Below are 17,828 nucleotides of genomic sequence, written 5' to 3'. Positions count from 1 at the left end.
TTGGTCACAGATGCGCCAGCAAGACGTGCACCAACAATTTGTCCTCTTTTGAACTCTGGTATGTCACCCATAATGTTGTGAGCATTTCAATATTTTGAGCAAAACTGTGCTCTTACCCTGCTAATTGAACCTTCACTCTCTGCTCTTACTGGTGCAATGTGCAATCAATGAAGACTGGCTACCAGGCTGGTCCAATTTAGCCATGAAACCTCCCACACTAAAATGACAGGTGTTTCAGTTTCATTGTCCAACCCTTGCAACTCCTAGTAAATCAAACCTCTGTGAAATCAAACTCTCCACTTAGGAAGCAACACTGATTGACAATCAATTTCACATCTTGTTGTCCAAATGGAAAAGACAACAGGGGGAAATCTTTGGTGATTAGCAAGACACTCAATAAAGGAGTGGTTCTGCAGGTGGGGACCACAGACCACTTCTCAGAACCTATGCTTTCTGGCTGATGTTTTGGTCACTTTTGAATGTTGGTGGTGCTTTCACACTCGTGGTAGCATGAGACGGACTCTACAACACACACAAGTGGCTCAGGTAGTGCAGCTCATCCAGGATGGCACATCAATGTGAGCTGTGGCAAGGTTTGCTGTGTCTGTCAGCGTAGTGTCCAGAGCCTGGAGGCCCTACCAGGAGACAGGCCAGTACACCAGGAGATGTGGAGGAGGCCGTAGGAGGGCAACAACCCAGCAGCAGGACCGCTACCTCCACCTTTGTGCAAGGAGGAAGAGGAGGAGCACTGCCAGAGGCCTGCAAAATTACCTCCAGCAGGCCACAAATGTGCATGTGTCTGCACAAACGGTTAGAAACCCACTTCGTAAGGGTGGTATGAGGGCCCGACGTCCTCAAATGGGGGTTGGGCTGGCGAGGCAAGCCGGCAATTACTACGGCGAGATCGGAAAACTCCGAACACGTCGGAGCACATTTAAAATTAATACTGTTACCTTGTAGCGAGAAGAGTTCAAATCGAAGCCTGGGGTCTTTCTGCATAAAGTAACCCTTTGCATGTTATGACTTTGGAAGTTTTTCTGCAACCGTATAACAAGCCTTGCTTCAGGAAAAGCTGTTTGCCATTAGTGGGATGCAGTCAAACTACATCGACTGCAAGTAGGTTATTGGACCAGTAAATCAGAATCAGAATCAGCTTTATTGCCAAGTTCGTACATACAAACAAGGAATTTGACTCCGGTACACTTTGCTCTTTGGTTTTGTTTTTGCATTACAGAATATACATATTTACAATATACACATATATAATAAAAAGGTGCATTTGCAACATCTGTATGCTGTTGTTTTGTACTCTATTGAATGTTCAACAGAGAAACAGCCTGGGGGAAGAAACTGTCTCTGTGGCGGCTGGTTTTAGTGAACAGTGCTCTGTAGCGCCACCTGAAGGTAAAACTCTGAACAGTTTATGTGCAGGGTGTGTGGGGTCTGCAGAGATTTTATCAGCTCTTTTCTTGACCCTAGACCTGTATAAGTCCTGGATGGAGGGAAGGACAGCCCTGATTATTCTCTCTGCAGTCCTGATTATTCGTTGCAGTCTGGACCTGTCCTGTTTTGTGGATGATCCAAACCACACTGAGATGGATGAAGACAGGGCAGACTGAATGATGGCAGTGGAGAAGATGTCCATCAGCTCCTGTGGAAGGTTGAACTTCTTGAGTTGCCTCAGGAAGTTCAGTCTCAGTCTCCTAGGATGGTGGGTTTCTTAGGAACCGGGATGATAGTGGATCGTTTGAGGCAGGAGGGGACCTCACATTTCTCCAGTGATTTGTTGAAGATCCTTGTGAAGATTGGAGCGAGTTGATGTGCACAGGCTTTCAGGCATGATGGGGAGACGTTATCAGGTCCTCCAGCTTTCTTTGTTTTCATGCGCTGAAAGAGCCTGTTTACATCTTTCTCGTAGATCTTTAGTGCAGGCAGAGGATCTGATGGTAGGGGGTTGGTTGCTTTCTGGGAAGAATTTGTTCCTGAATGGGATGTAGAGGAGATGATTTGAGGTGTGAATGGCTTCTTGTCATGTCTGCAGTAGAAGCCATTCAGATGGTTGGCCAGGAGACGACTCTGTTCAGGATGGGTGGAGGGGCTCTTGTAGGCAGTCAGGTTTCTCAGACCAGTCCATACAGCTGAAGTGTCACCAGTAGAAAGGATGTTCTTAAGCTTCTCACTGTAGCTTCTCTTAGCTGTTTTGATCTCCTTTGTTAGTTTGTTCCTGGCCTGCCTGTACCGCGCCCAATCTCCACTGCTGTGAGCTTCTTCCTTTTCCCTGCGCAGATTCCTGAGGTGTGGAGTAAACCATGGATTGTTGTTCCCAAAGGTGCAGAAGGTCTTGGTCTGCACACACATGTCCTCACAGAAACTGATGTATGATGTCACCACATCAGTTAGTTGGTTTAAGTCAGTGGCTGAAGTTTCAAAAACAGTCCAGTCTGTGCATTCAAAGCAGGCCTGTAGCATCTGCTTTGATTCCTCAGTCCACTTCTTAACAGTGTGAACCTTGGGTTTGGAAGCTCTTAGTCTCTGTCTGTAGGTTGGGATGAGGTGGATTAGATAATGATCTGAAAAACCCAGAGCAGCCCTGGTAACAGCATGATATGAGTCCTTTAAAGCTGTGTAACAATGGTCCAGTGTGTTTTGTCTCTGGTGGGACACTTAATATGCTGTCTGTATTTGGGGAGTTCATTGGAGAGGTTTGCTCTGTTAAAATCTCCCAGTATTATGATGAAAGAGTTCGTGTATTTTTTCTCCAGGTCTGTAATCAGCTCAGCAAGATGTTTTTCTGCGGCGGAAAATATGAGCCGATTATTATAAACGAGGAAAACTCTCTCGGTGAATAAAACGGTTTACAGATTATGGAAAATGACTCCAGATCCGGGAGGAAAACATCAAAGGTCGAAATGCGAACAGTGGCTGTTCCAAGGTCCAGCTGGTGACCCAAACAGTGGCCACTTACTGTAGACAGGTTCCTGATCCTCCAGACGACTCGGACCCTGAGGCACATCGGGCCAGACGATCATAGGATAGACAGAAAGGAGATGACCCCATGAAGGACAGCGCCCCACCACCAAATCCAAAGAAATGTAAGCTAATCACTGCAGAGTGATAGAAGAGGTGGTTGAAGAACACTGTTCTTACAGGGCAAAATACTCCTGTGGTCGGTAGGGATGGGTACCCTTCACATTAGAATCGATAGGATACCAATACTCGGTTACTGGGAATCGATAGCGGTACTCAACAGTACCAGTTTTCAGTACTTTTGTGTGTGTTTATGTGGTAATGAATGTTAATTTGTTTAATAATCTCAAAAATTTTCAATTTAACATATTTATTTCACAATATATAAACTTAATGAATATTTTAAAACAACATCCAGCTGTTTGTATTGTAACATCTTTTCAAACATTTCTTCAACATTAAAACCCTTACCTGACTACGCAGTGTAATGCATAAATTAAAACCCAGCAATGTATGGAAGCAAATCGTTACCATATTTTAAAGCCGTTTTAAAGCCACTGCCACAAATTGAGATCGGCCCTGCTGCAATTCAATCAATTTCTCGGCACGTTTGCAATGTAATGCAATGCAGACGTGCACAACGCCCCCTACCGAACAAGATGGGTAGCTCGGTCAGCAGGGAGCTGAGGAAGAGCGGCTGCTGACGTCACTCTGCTGCGCCCGCCGCTCGGAATGCTTTTTCGTTTTCGAGTTCTGGGCAGGACTTTGCGGGCAGACCACAAAAACGAAAAAACAATTTCTGCTTTGTTTTCTTTTTGATTATGGCATAAAATGTGCAGTCATGAAGAAGAAAATGCAAATACGATTATTGATTACTAATTTTATTTATTGGTCAAATAATTTAGCCACATTCTTAAAATGAAAAAGCATTTCTGAAAATTCTTTTTCATTTGAAATATGGTAACGATTTGCTTCCAAAGCAATGTTGCTGGCTGCAGATGAATCGGATGCAGGCATGCTAATGGTGCTGAATGCAGGCGTTGTAGCTGAGGAGTGTGTTTTCGTCCAGCTTTTGTCAAGTTTGGCCACAGAAAATAGAGTAGCGATGATGCAGGGACAGAAATCTTTCACGACATGATCTAATACAACAAATGACATTAACTGTTAAAACATACTATTACTACATGCCGTGATCCTCTTGGGGGGCGGGCACCCCCTTGAATAGTGGTGGGGAAACGCTGCAGGACCTTCCTCAGATTAGAAGTATTCCTGCTGCTGGCCTTGCACATTGCATCACAAATATTGCAGCGAGAGTAATCTGCACCACATTTTGAAAAGTTGAGCCATACTCTTGAGCCCTTTCTATCGGCTATGCTTTGTTGACGGTACCAGCGGCTACTGACGTCATTACGCTCTTATGTGTGCAATGCTGTGTTTATGTCCGGCATGGAAAATCACCCAGGCCCTGTCCCAATACCCACACTACACCCTACGCCCCTCTATGAAGTGTGTACTTTGTACAAGTGCATGTAAGGGTTGAAGTGCGCAGGTTACAAGCTGCAAAATTGGAGAATTGGGACAGTAGGGGTTACGTCATCGACTTGCACCTCTGCACCGTAACTGCAACATCAAAAAGGGCGGGAACCAGCGATGTTTTCACAGTCTTGCTGCTAAAAAAACTTCTTAAAACTGCAACAAGCAATTATTTTGAGGAGAAGAAAGTGCAGGAAGCGAAGGAGGTTTATACAACACACTCTCGCCGCGCCAGTGTTTGTTTGAAAGGTAACTTCAGTGTTATGACCTACTGACTGCTCAGACTCACCCTGAACCCAGTGGTATCTAACAATGTTGAGCCTGGAAAACCAGTCATAAAATATATTTGTCGGCTTGCTGTCTAAAGTTTACGCAGTTCTTATTATTCTGATTTGATGGCTGGTTACGTTGACAGTTGTGATTGGTTTTTTGCTCAGAACGTCATCTGCAGCAGTGAATTGCGGATGTGGGGCACAAAGGGGGCGGGGCTAAGGATGACTCTGGAGAATTGGGACACACTACACACTCGAACCCATCAACGGGAACGCGCAATTCAGGGACACAAGGGTGGGAGTGCGGGTATTGGGACAGGGTGCCACTCTTCCAGTGGGACACAATGATGCGTTTGGGTACGGAAACATGGTACTATTTGATTTTACATGAATCAGTACTCGGTAGAACCAACGGAATTCAGTCGGTACCTTAACAAGTATCAAATTGGAAACCCATCCCTAGTGGCAGGGGCAACGCTTGTTTTAGAATAGAAATCCTGATCCAGGCCAGAAGAGGATACGACATTTCTCATTATTTCATCATTACGTTGTGTTATTGTTCGGGTTTTTTCTGGTCATTCTTCTACCATGTGGTGGCTACTGGACAGAAAGTCGTGTGAGGGTCGTTTTCCCAGCCTGACTGTTGATGGGTGTTTTTTACATTAATGTTTTTAAGTTCTGTTTGACAGGGTTTTTGCTCACACAGAGGTTGACGACTATTTAATTTTTTTTATTATTTAGTCTCATTATATATATTATTTTAATTGTCACTCAGTTACTTACTTGGGTTTTAATCTGTGTAGATCACACATGAAACAAGTTTTATTTATGACTGAGAGGCTGAAATGTTGATCAACACTTTGGTGCTTTGGATAAGAGCCCTCATCATAACCTGACACTTTGCATGACCTAAAATAATAATCGCTTCCTCTTTTTGTCACTCAGTTTGTGACCTGATGTGTATTCAGATCCCAGAGCAATTGATCTACAGAAGGCTCTGTTTGTCCCAGGGAGGGTTCCAGGGATGAAGAATCCCAGATAAGCATGTCACTGAATCAGGGGTTCAGTTACAATAATTACTGTGGCTTAAAGCTGTTATAAAGAGATATTGGCAGGGCTCTTGGATACTCTCTGACTGCTTTAGACTGCTCTCCCATGCACATGGTAACCATTATGGGAACCAATAAAGATGACTTGAGTGACGATTTCCAGTCTCTCCTTGGTAAATACACAACAATTTAAAGCAGAAGTCTGGTTTCTGTACAGAACTTTATTTTAAAGATTCACATTGGGTAGGTCACAGGTGTCTGAAACCAAAACATACGTGAACTTTATTAACTCACATTAGTAACGTTTCAGCAGATAAATGATCTGTGAATGTGTCATTAATCATAAACTGTCCTTTAAGTGTCATATAGGAGCTTATGTTGGATTACGTATCTAAATATCTCCTGACTTGGAAGCAGACTATTTTGCATTCACAGTGGTGGACAGTTCCAACTAAACTGAATTAAATTAAAGATAAAAATAACCTTCCCATTATGAATGAATAAAGTCAGCTTGGGAAGCAGCTACAGATCTGCAGACAGACTGAGAGAGCAGAACAGGAACCAGATGGAGAAAGTTATTTTGTTCATCCTCGTTGCATCTGGTGAGTGATGCTCATTATCAGCTATAAAATGTTACATTAATTTAACAGAGAGAATATTTACATTATTCTCTGCAGGGCTAGGCACAAACTCCAAACCTCCAGACCATAAAATCTTTTTTGTTGATGAGCTGAAGAACTGGACTGAGGCTCAGAATTACTGCAGACAGAAGTACACCGACCTGGCAACCATAGAGAACATGGAGGATGTGAGGACTCTGAATGACATGGCAGCATCTCTGCATAGCACCTCTGTAGGTATCTGCTTTTATTCCAAACTGGTCATAATGAGTGAATGCATAAAGCCTCTCATGTCTTCACGCACGTCTGAATCCTTTGCTGCTCTAACAGCTGCAGTTCTTCTGGGAAAACTTTCCTCAAGGTTTAGGAGTGTGTTTAGGAGAGTTAATTCTTCTAGCAGGGCATATTTGACGTCAGACACTGTTTCTTTAAAGGTTTATTCCAAGCCAGTAAGAAAACAGATACAATACAAAAATAAAAATAAAATACATACAATGTAGTACAGAATACAAAAAGAAGAAGAAAAAATACTAAGGACTTGGAAAGGAGTGAGATGAAGAAAAACGTTTTTACTCTCAGCCACCATTGTAGACAAATAAATTAGTTGCCATTAAATGCACCAAAATCATAAAAAGAAGCGATTTATTCAACCATTGATCAATTGATTGGATATAAATATGAATGTTGATGTCAGTCTTTATCTTCAGCAATTTATCTCTTTGCTATTACACTTATTTTCTATTTAAACCACAAATTTTTAGTAACACTTTCTTTTCTTGAACTCTACATTTTTCCTTTGTTAATTTAATACAAATGAATTTCTTGCAGTTTTATTTTTCCTTCATATTTATTACCACACAAATATATTTAAAGCATGTTTTTGCCCACAAAAAATAATTATTTTAATTCTAACTCTTTACTCTTTACTAACTCTTTACTGTGCCTTCTTACCGCATAGTGGTGTCCATCATCCAATTGCGCAGCTATGCTAATCTTTCCAAGTACAGCTAGCTTGACACAGTTTCCATATAAACGCTGGATTGTTCATGCTTTTTAATGCGTTTGGAGAGATGCTTCAAGTCGGTTTGTCTCGACTGTATCCACATTAAATCCCATTTGGCACTTTTAAAAAGAATTCAGGGAAAACAGAAAAGTGTTGGTCAGCCATGACTTGCGCTCGAACCATCTCTTACAAAAACTCTGGTTGTAGACTTTATTTTTCTCCTTGGTCTGCTGGTTGATGATAATGTCGGGCTTGTTGGGTTCCAGCTCCTAAACCCAGATTTTCTCCTCCATTGTCCTTCTTACGAACGGGTAGATAAGTAAGGATCTCACCGAATTCAGTGGAAGCTGCACCTCGCTTGTTAAGTTCGCCATCATCCTTCTGATTGACTGCACTGCACAAGGGTTTATTTTATCTGCGAGGGGCGATATTTTCAGAGCCCCAAAGCCATAAAATTCTCCAACGCTGATTAGTCATATATTTATTTATTTGCCCTAGCAACTGCACATGATTGGCTATTCGGCTACACCACTGAGGTACTCTGAACAGTGCCCCATGACAAAAACATGCGAGTCTGTCTGTGGGAATTCACTGGTGAATAAATATCATTAGGCGGAAAATGTAGTTTATATTTATTTCATATTACATTGAGGAACATATATATGTTACCAGGGAGGCTGCGGAGTGCGATCCCCCTGTTGTGTTGGAATTTTCTTCCTGTTAAAATGGAATTTTCCTCTCCACTGTCGCTACATGCATGCTTAGTGTGGGGGAGTTGCTGCAAACTCAATGTAAGCCACTGTCCACTGCCACTACATGCTCATCCAGGAGGTGTCATGATGATAAATAACCGACTCTGTAAAAGACCACCAACTACGAAGACTGAGCAGTGTTTGAATGACTTTGTTGAAGGACAACAGGGTGAGAATGGTTGAGACCTTCCGGATGGATCTGGCTTAGCACTGAGGAAGAGAGGTGAGTAGTAACTGGCTGGTAGAGTAATGGTAATGTAGTTGTGCTGAATGGATATGGAAAGGTCTTACTGTTGGAGAAGGTGGAAGTTCATCAGGAGGAGGTAAGTCATCAACAGAAGCTGACAGAGCTAGACAGAACTGATTTGATCTGGGAGATATAAAATGTGGGGTGAAAACAAAGGTGAGACGGTAACTTGAGGCAAACAGAGGAAGGGCTAATAATGGAGTTGATTTAAAAGGGGCTGAGGAATAAAGATGTGAGTTTTTTACAGTAGGGTAGTTCTTTTAAGAAAGCTCCCACCACCAAGTAGGTGGGAGCGGGTATCCTTTTTCTGTCTGCATATTTCTTATACTGATGAGTTCTCTGGAGGGCGGTTGTGGTTTGGTTCCAGATCTTTTGGCAATGAACTGGGTGGGTTCTTACGGAAGGCAGGATTGAGTGAATGGAAGAAGTAAGGAGAAGTGAGTGTTAATAACCTAGTGAAGCTTCAAAAGGGGACAAACCTGAGACTGCAGAGATTTAGGAGTTGTGAGCATATTCCACCCATATGAATTGCCTGCTCTATGAAGTGGAGTTACTGGCTCAGAGACATCAGAGAATGTTCTCAAGCTCCTGATTAAGTGTCTTGCACTGACCATTAGTCCGGGGGTTGAAACCTGAGGAGAGCTGAGATTTAGTCCCTAGAGCAAAACAAAAATCCTTCCAGACCTGAGAGACCTCTGTCTGAGATCATTTCTGATGGTATACCATGGAGTCTAAGAACATGGTTTATGAGAGGTCTGGAGGTTTCTGAAGCAGACGGGAGCTTGGAGGGCAATAAGATGCCTTTGAGAAGTGATCAATAATGTACAAAATAACTCTTTTGTTCTTGGAGGGGGAAAGCCCGGTAACAAAGTCCAGTGCGATATGGGACCAGGGATGCCTAGGGGCAAACAAGGGCTGGAGTAAACCTGTAGGAGGTCTATAAGAGTTTTTGTTTCTTGCATAAATGGTGCAGGCAAAGACATACTCGACTACATCTTTGTTAAGTGATGGCCACCAGGATATTGACGGAGGAGAGCTATGGTTCGACTTGACCCAGGATGGGCTGAGAATGTTGAGCTGTGTGCCTACAGGATTACCATAGATCAGATGATGGACGGGACATAGAGACAACCAGGTGGTCCTCCCCCAGACTGAACAAATAGGACGAACAACAGGTTCGTCCTGCTGAGCTCTTTGTATCTGATTCTTCAGATCCCTGGAGAGACCACCGACGAAACATGACTGCAGGATGATTTAAGCAGGTTCAGGGGAAAATTGTGGTGGAAAATTGTCTGGAGTGAGCATCTGGTTTTATGTTCTCTCTCTTTTCTCTTCCTAGAAGCTACACCTGGCCTGACTCTGTGTCTACCTGTGACACCTTTCTGGAGAGGGGCATCGTCCAAGCTTCTGCTGGGTAAAACGTAATGCTCACCTTCTACAGATGATCCACATAGCCCTGTCTTTCAGTGATTAACCCTTTCTCTCTCCTAGACATGGCTACTGACTGAGCTTCTACTGTAACTAACTCTATGTGCTCTCTTTCAGACTCTAACCTTGAAAACTGGCTCAGAGTTGATCTGTTCTTTCTTTCTAGATGAATCGACTAAAGGAGCTACATCCATTAACATTTACTTTTCCTTCCCATAGAAAGTACTCCTGGATCAGTGCTTCTTTGTTCTTTTTGTGTCTCTGCTCTGTTCTCTCAAACCCCCAGTGGGTCGTGGCAGATGGCCGCTCACACTGAGCCTGGTTCTGGTTCTGCTGGAGGTTTCTTCCTGTTAAAAGGGAGTTTTTCCTCTCCACTGTCGCTACATGCATGCTCAGTATGAGGGATTGCTGCAAAGTCAACACCAGTGACTGTCCACTGTCTCTACATGCTCATCCAGGAGGAGTGAATGCTGCAAGTCACTGACTGGATGCAATCTGCTGGGTTTCCTTAGATAGAAAAACTTTTTATCCAATTTGAATAAATAACTGAATCTGACTGAACTGTTCAATGGTTACGATTAATTGGAATGTATGAACCTGACTGTTGTGAAGAACCTTGAGACGACATGTGTTGTGAATTGGCGATATATAACTGAATTGAATTGAATTGAATTGAATGTTCTTCGAGCCTGGCCGATACATTATGGTGAAATCAAAATGAGTGAAAAACAGAGACCAACATGACTGATGATGATAAAGACGCTTAGCTGATTGGATGTAGGCGAGGTTCTTACGGTCGGTCCAAACGATGATGAGTTGGGTTATGTCCTCAAGCCAGTATCTGCATTCCTCCAAGCCATACTGATAGCAAAGAGCTCCCGATCTACAACATCATAGTTTTACTCTGCGGAGGATTGTCGTTTAGAAGAAAACCTGCATGGATTGAGCTTACCATCAGATGGAGATCGTTAGGAGAACACAGCTCCAACCCCAGAGTCTGAGGCATCCATCTCCAGGGTGAGCTGGATCTTGGGATCTGGATGCGTCAAGATAAGAGCTGTGGACAAATGCTCCTTCAGGGCGATGAAGGCTTCTTTGGCTTCTGAGGACCATATGAAAGGCCTTTTGGTGGAGGTGAGTGCGGTGAGTGGAGAAGCTATCCTGCTAAAGTCATGTATGAAACATCGGTAGAAGTTGGCGAACCCAAGGAAACTCTGAAGCTGTATTCGATTGGTAGGTGTAGGCAACTCCTGAACAGCAGTGATCTTACTGGGATCTGGCTTCACCTGTCTACCCTTAAACAAGAAGAACCTGAGGAAGGTTATTAGGTTTACATGGAATTCACATAACTTTAAGCATTTACATAACTTGCATAAATAAATCAAGTATAGCTCCACAGTTAAAAGGCCTACATGCACACTTTTGGTACCTGTGTAAAGGTAAGACATAAAAGAATATTTTTCCAGTGGAACCATTATTGTAACTGTTACTATGCCAGCCTCGCCAAAAGTTTTTTCTAAATGAATATTGTAAAACCCAATGGAAATTCTTTGGAATTCCTAGGAGAACCCCCAGGTTGCATTCATCCACATCTTCACTATAACTGCAGCAAATTTAGACTGAATAAGTTGAAGCATATATGTTCGACAAAAGCTTTAGAGGGCAATGTGCAGGCGGACATGGCAGTTAGGCAAAGGGTCCCAAAACCTTCCCAAATTTGTTTTTCACCTCATAAAAAGGAAATAAAAAAGAATCTGGTCAAATGAAAGTGCTGATTCTCATTGTAGGAGTCCTTCTGCATATGACATAGCCTTTGGTTATGACATTTACCTGGTATCATCAAAATGTACAGTTGCAAACATAACTGGAAGCTAACGGAGTAGCACGCAAGCTAGCAGCCGGTGGACAGCAACCAACAGACTGTAATGTGCAAGCAAATCACATCACCAGAGAAGGTGCTAGAAAGACAGTTGAGTGTCTCTTGTTTGCTAGGATATGAGATGTGCAAAGAGAAAAGAATCATTGACATTCTGCTCCATAGCCCCCCTGTTCAGTGTCAGACATCCTAAAGAAGAGCCCAGAAGGTAAGGGGGTGCCTTTAGGGAGATCTATAGAACTGTCATACAGCTGATGGGGAGGCAAAGACAGAGCCATGCCATTACTAAATACTCTCTGAAGGTCATGGTACTCAGGAGGAAGGTTAGAGAGATCGGGGCAGACTGAAGTTCAGCAGGGGTGAGAGAAGTGAAAGGAACAGCTGAGAACTCCAGGCTTCAATGCCGGAATCAGTCCAGTTAATGTGACGATTGTGTGTTCTAAGCCAAGGGTGACCTAAAACCACTGGGGACTTCTTGGTGGAAAAAAACAAAGATTGAAATGTATTCATGTTGATTGCCAGAGGTAAGAAAACGATATTGGAAGAATTTGTTTGAATACTGTGTCCAGAGAGCACCCATCCAAAGCAGCAACTAATGGGGGTAGAGAGATCTTGGGATATTAAATTTCGGTATGCATTTTTGTATCAGGTTCCGCTCCGAACCTGAATCCAGCAGGGCCAGGATAGGGATTTGATCCTGATTAATGCATATCAAAGATTTATGTAGAAAACACGGGTGTTCAGATTGGTGATTTTTGCCCGCCAGTGCCCCCTGGTTTACTGACAAGCCAGGGCTTTTGGGTGCACAGGGTAATTCAGGCAGAAATGACCCAACACTCAGTAAAGACACTGACCGGTGCTTAAACGTCTCTGTCTTTCTTTGGGGGTTAAACAGGCTCTCTCTCTTATGCAATTATCAATGCGGAGAGATACTTATCAACTCATGGCCAGTTAGCTTCATCCTTTAATTTTTCGTTAGGGAGTTGAAAAAAGCTCATTTAAGGACAGGAGAGTTCAGGAGACTCAGTGGCAAGTGTACAGAATTCTGTTGCTATCTCTGCTTAGAGACCTTTAGCCTTGTTTTAGAGTTCACAATTTTTTAGCTGCCTCCTCTTCACTCAGCTTCAGGGAAGAAGTCAGTTTAAATAAATCCAGGAAATAACTGAAAGAAAATAATTGATAATAGTTTCTACCCACCTTAAAGCCTTGTCTCTATGGACACCGATAATAAATTACATTTTGCTGGCATCATCTGGGAAGAAGGGGGGATAGAGTCCGAAAACAAGAGCGCATTGCAGAAGAAACCCTCTGCTCTTTTCAAAGTTGCCTGAGAACGGCTCTGAGGGCGGTGAACAGACTTCATGGGGAGATGAGCAGACCTGGGTAAAGCTGGCAGAGAGATGTGCTGAGGAAAAAGATGGAGCAGGGAAACTCCTATTCTGCGTTTTCCAGATTCATCGAACCCTTTTGTTGTGGAGGTTGATGCCTCGGAGACTGGGGTGGCCCTTTCCTGCTTACATAATTACGTACACATGAATTCTTGGCTCCACTAACACTAACAGCATAACTTCTAAAATGGTCACATTAGGGCCAAATTAGATGTTTTCATTGTTCCCTTGGTCAAACCCAAGAGAGAATTTGCTCATTTTTGTTTAACCCAGACCAGCCATAATCATACACTTAGATAAAATCAGATTAGGTTTATGCCGTACTGAGCTTTGATGGCAGCAAATGAACTGTTCTACCTCGTAACATAATGAAAGAGACTGACTTTTAAATTAATGTGATCCCCCATAAACTTATCATTTTGTAACTGTGTACATTTTGTAAACCATGCTTAAAACAAACGTGGCAAACACAAATGATTTTCATGTCTAACACGATTAATTTAAGGGTTTCTTTCAACAGTGAAAGATGACAGAATGGTTTTGCAGTTTGTGCGGTTATAGAAATGCATTTTCACAGCAACAACATTTAGGTTTAAAAATTAAAAGTAATGTTCGCATTTGTAGAAGTCCTACCTGAACCGACATCACCACCTTCCTTCTGCTCTGCACAGCTACAACATGGGCGGACCTGTTGTCAAATCAAAAACCAACATGAATCAAGAAAGGGTGTTTTGTAGTGGCAGCTGCTGCAGCTGGACCTTTCTCATGAAGGCTGCCTGGTTTTGAAAAAGAGCTGCAAGCAACTTAGCATTTTTAAACAGTTCTGGTGATATTTGAAATTATTCAGCAACACATTTTTTTAAATAAAGCCTGTGTCATGATGTGATTGTTGGAGGACCCAAATGCATAACAAGATAGTATAAATAAAGAAGTTTTCTTTATTGATGAAAAAATACAGTCAGTCATTTTCTACCGCTTCTTCCATAGTGGGTCGCGGGGGAGCTGGTGCCTATTTCCCGCAGTCTATGGGCGAGAGGCAGGGTACACCCTGGACAGGTCGCCAGTCCATCGCAGGGCAACACACAAATAACCAAGCACACACTCATTCATACACCTAAGGGCAATTTAGAGTGACCAATTAACCTAACTGGCATGTCTTTGGACTGTGGGAGGAAGCCGGAGTACCCGGTGAGAACCCACGCATGCACGGGGAGAACATGCAAACTCCATGCAGAAAGACCCCCGGCCGGGAATCGAACCCAGGACCTTCTTGCTGCAAGGCAACAGTGCTACCAACTGCGACACCGTGCAGAGATGGCTGAAAAAATACAGAAATTTACAAAAACTCAGGAACAAGGCTTGGAGTAAGAACAGAGAGCCAGACTGAACAATGGAAACACAAGCAAAAACTACAGCTATGAGGAACAGCAACAGACATAAGGCAGATCAGCAAACAGGCGGAACCAGTGGAGAACAATGAAAACCGGACTGTATAAGTACTGAGGTAGGGTGGAGAATGGCCCAATGAACACTGAGAGCTAATCAGGAAGGCGGGACGGGGAGTGGAGAGAGGGGACCAGGTGGAAGAGGGAAAGCAGGAAACTTAAGTAAGGGGGGTAATTAACAAACTAAACATTTAACAAAGGAATCCAAGATAATCTAAACACGAGAATGAATGATGGATCAAATTAACACAAATTAGCTGAAATGAAGAAATGAAAGCAGACAGAGCTCAAACTCAAAAACCCTACCACAGGCAAATTATGACATTCGGAAGGAGGGCAAGAACAAAAATACAAAAGAAAGTTCAGGAGGACGGCTGTGAGGTCACTCAGAGGAGGCACAGAGTTCAAGAGGATGGCCGTAAGGCTGGCAACAAAGGAGCAGGGACCTAGGAGGCCAGCAACAGCTGAGATGGAGCCCATTTAACAGTTTAAAATGATTTTGTGTCAAATAACAATTTAAACAATAAAACATGTTTTATATTATTAAAATGTTGGCAAAACAAACAAAATAATCAAAATCGTTGGAAAATAATTTCTTTTTATATACATGAAAGTTTGATTTAAATTTGAATTAATTCACAGACATGTTTGTCTTTTTTATTGTTAATTTTGATTGCCCAATTTTTAAACTGCTACCCTTGTAAGTTAAATCTAGCAACACAGTTAACAAGCTGTGCACTCCTGTGGTTGTTGTCAGCCTAGACACAGCACTGACCAGCTGCCCCGTGTGCGCATCAATGGCACACAGCTCTGCCCTCCTGGCCAATGGCCTGTTATCCATCATGCCTCAATGGGTCTGTCCAGACCATAAACATAAAGCATCTGCCCACAGAACAACTTCAAACTCAGCCTTCTGCATGCTCAATTACACACTCAGAAGTGCCCCGCGCAAATGAACAGAGAGCAGAAGTAATCTCGTCAGGGCAGAGGCTGAGATGACAAACCTGCTGCTGTAAAGGCGACGGCAAAGGTTAACAAATTGCAACAGTCCAGAAAAGCAGGAGCAGAATAGAACAGAAGGAAAAAATCAGCAACTGGATAATTTATAATGATGCAGTGCAACAACCCCTGCATGTTTCAGGCGTCTCAGCTTTTGTTTGCTTTTCCACCAGTTCCTCTGGGGGCAGTAGCACCCACCCAGTAGCACATGCAATTTCCTCTTTTAAATAGGGCGGTCTGCACCTCTTTTACACCTGTTAGCCATTGTACGTGCAGTCTTTGAAGACTGCTTCTACACCTGGATCAGTTTAGGCCCCCCATTAAATTTGGGGCCTGTTTCCTTCCCACCACACTCCCTGCCGGTGGCTGGTGTCTCGTCCTGCTGGTGGGCTTGTGGTTCTCGGTGTCTGGGGATAGGTGCTTTGGTGTGTGCCTGCTTAGTCCAGGTGGCTGCCTGCCGGGGCCTGGGCCCCTGGGCTCTGTCGGGCCTCTGCTTGGGGAGTGATGTTTCCCAGGGTCTTGTGTCTCTGGGTCCATGGCTGTATCTGCTCCGACGTAGACGGCCTCCGGCGGGGCTTGTAAACTCGTCGCTGCAGCTCCCTGGGACTTCTGCACTAGGGCTGCTGGGTGGTTCCCCAGGGACTCTCCCTTGCTCTTCTCTGGGGGGTTGCAGTAGTCCCTGCGGTAGTTCTCCTGGGGTTCCCATGCTCTGGGGGCCTTTTGATGTCTTTTGCTCGGATCTGCTTAGTGTCTGTCTCGGGTCCAGGGGGACAGGTCTGTGGCTCCTCACACTCGCTGTTGCACATTTTTAGGCAACACTTCTCTCCCTTTTTTCTTTTTGCCCCACCTCTCTCTTTTTTGCTTCTTCTCTTTTCCTTTTCATTTCCTTCTAAGTGTCCATAACAATTGAAATAATCCCAAAGCAGTTTCTAAGTTTCTTTTATAAATATCAAGCAGAGCATTAGAGTGTTAGCTGTAATGCTCCACTTGTGAAAGTAAATCTGTTGGGCTTATTTTTGTTTTGTCCTTTTTCTTTTCTTTCAGCCTTCAGGCATGGGTTATGATTAAAACCTATAAATATATTTGGGTCTGACCCAGTCTGGCCATTGTGGTCCTTAATATTATTGTAATCTATTGAGATTTATTAACTTGTCCATCCACTACATCTTGGAAAACCTTCTCATTTCTCCTGGTCCCACGGCCAATCAGTGAACAGCAGTCTGTTCTCGTCATGTGCAGTCCTGACTCAGACCCGGTCGGACCTGCTCATGAGCAGGGACCAAAAAAGTAGGTACGGGTACGGAAAAAACAGTAATGGAAATGCTCGCAAAGCGGGCTGAGTAGAGTCGACTAGGACCAAATCAAGCCAGTGGAAAAGGGGCATATGTCTTTATGGACCTTGTGGTCCATAATGGTGATGAAACAGCAAGGGAACATCCCCAAACTGTTATGTCATATTTCTTTTCCACATGCAGTAATGTGCAGCCCTTGGTTTCAGCTGTGATTGTTTTAAAGTGCTTTATAGAAATTAAATCTGGTATGGTGTGGAACATGAACTTGGCCAAAAGGTCATGTTATTCTGAAGCATTTGGTGGAATATAAATATGTACAGAAATCTCTTCTTGGTTTAAAATTTTTAATCAGAGAAAATGGGTTCTCAAAAGACTAAAATTGTGATAATCCCAGCAGCAGCTTGGATGTGAACATTTAAGCTAATATAAATTCCTGGTAATAAAGTCCTTTCACCATGTCTGATAAATAGCTATGTCATATTGTCATAAAAACCCATTCTGCTTCAGGTGTTCTGGATTGGACTGTACGACGACGTGAACAGCTGGAGGTGGTCCATGTCAGACCCAAACTTCTACCAACATGAGGAGAACCAGTTCAGGAACTGGGAAGCTGGAGAACCAAACAATGAATTTGGGATTGAGTTCTGTGGACGAATAAGTTTGAACGGATTGTGGAATGATGTGCCCTGCTCTGGCAAATTAAATGCGGTTTGCTTTAATGTCAGCGGTGAGGATTTAATTAATTTCAGAACATTAAATTAAAGACTTCAGATGTTAACTTCGGTCTCTATGCTTCTTATCGATGATTCAAGATGACACATTTTTAGATTTTCTTGTTTTAATGCCATTCTTACTTGGTCTGTTTTCAGGGACGACTCCCTGGTTTTATAACACCAGCAGTAGCATGAGCTGGACTCAAGCTCAGAGCTACTGCAGAGAACATCACACAGATCTGGC

At 43.2% G+C, this 17,828-nt stretch overlaps 1 protein-coding gene across 1 annotated transcript in view; it reads left to right on the top strand.

Annotated features, from left to right (window-relative positions):
• The window catches only part of LOC124874349 (macrophage mannose receptor 1-like), a 51,584-nt gene that overhangs the window by 27,358 nt on the left and 6,398 nt on the right, over positions 1 to 17,828 (top strand). The window contains exons 6-7 of the mRNA XM_047375687.1: positions 17,379 to 17,598; positions 17,741 to 17,828. The exon at positions 17,741 to 17,828 is cut by the window's right edge and continues 245 nt beyond it. Coding sequence (XP_047231643.1) covers positions 17,379 to 17,598; positions 17,741 to 17,828 — 308 coding nt within the window. The remainder of the gene's footprint in view (positions 1 to 17,378; positions 17,599 to 17,740) is intronic.

This window comes from Girardinichthys multiradiatus, chromosome 1, assembly GCF_021462225.1.
Source record: "Girardinichthys multiradiatus isolate DD_20200921_A chromosome 1, DD_fGirMul_XY1, whole genome shotgun sequence".
Classification (NCBI taxonomy): domain Eukaryota; kingdom Metazoa; phylum Chordata; class Actinopteri; order Cyprinodontiformes; family Goodeidae; genus Girardinichthys; species Girardinichthys multiradiatus.
Note: the sequence above shows the minus strand (reverse complement) of the source record. Positions and strands in the feature narration are given on the sequence as shown.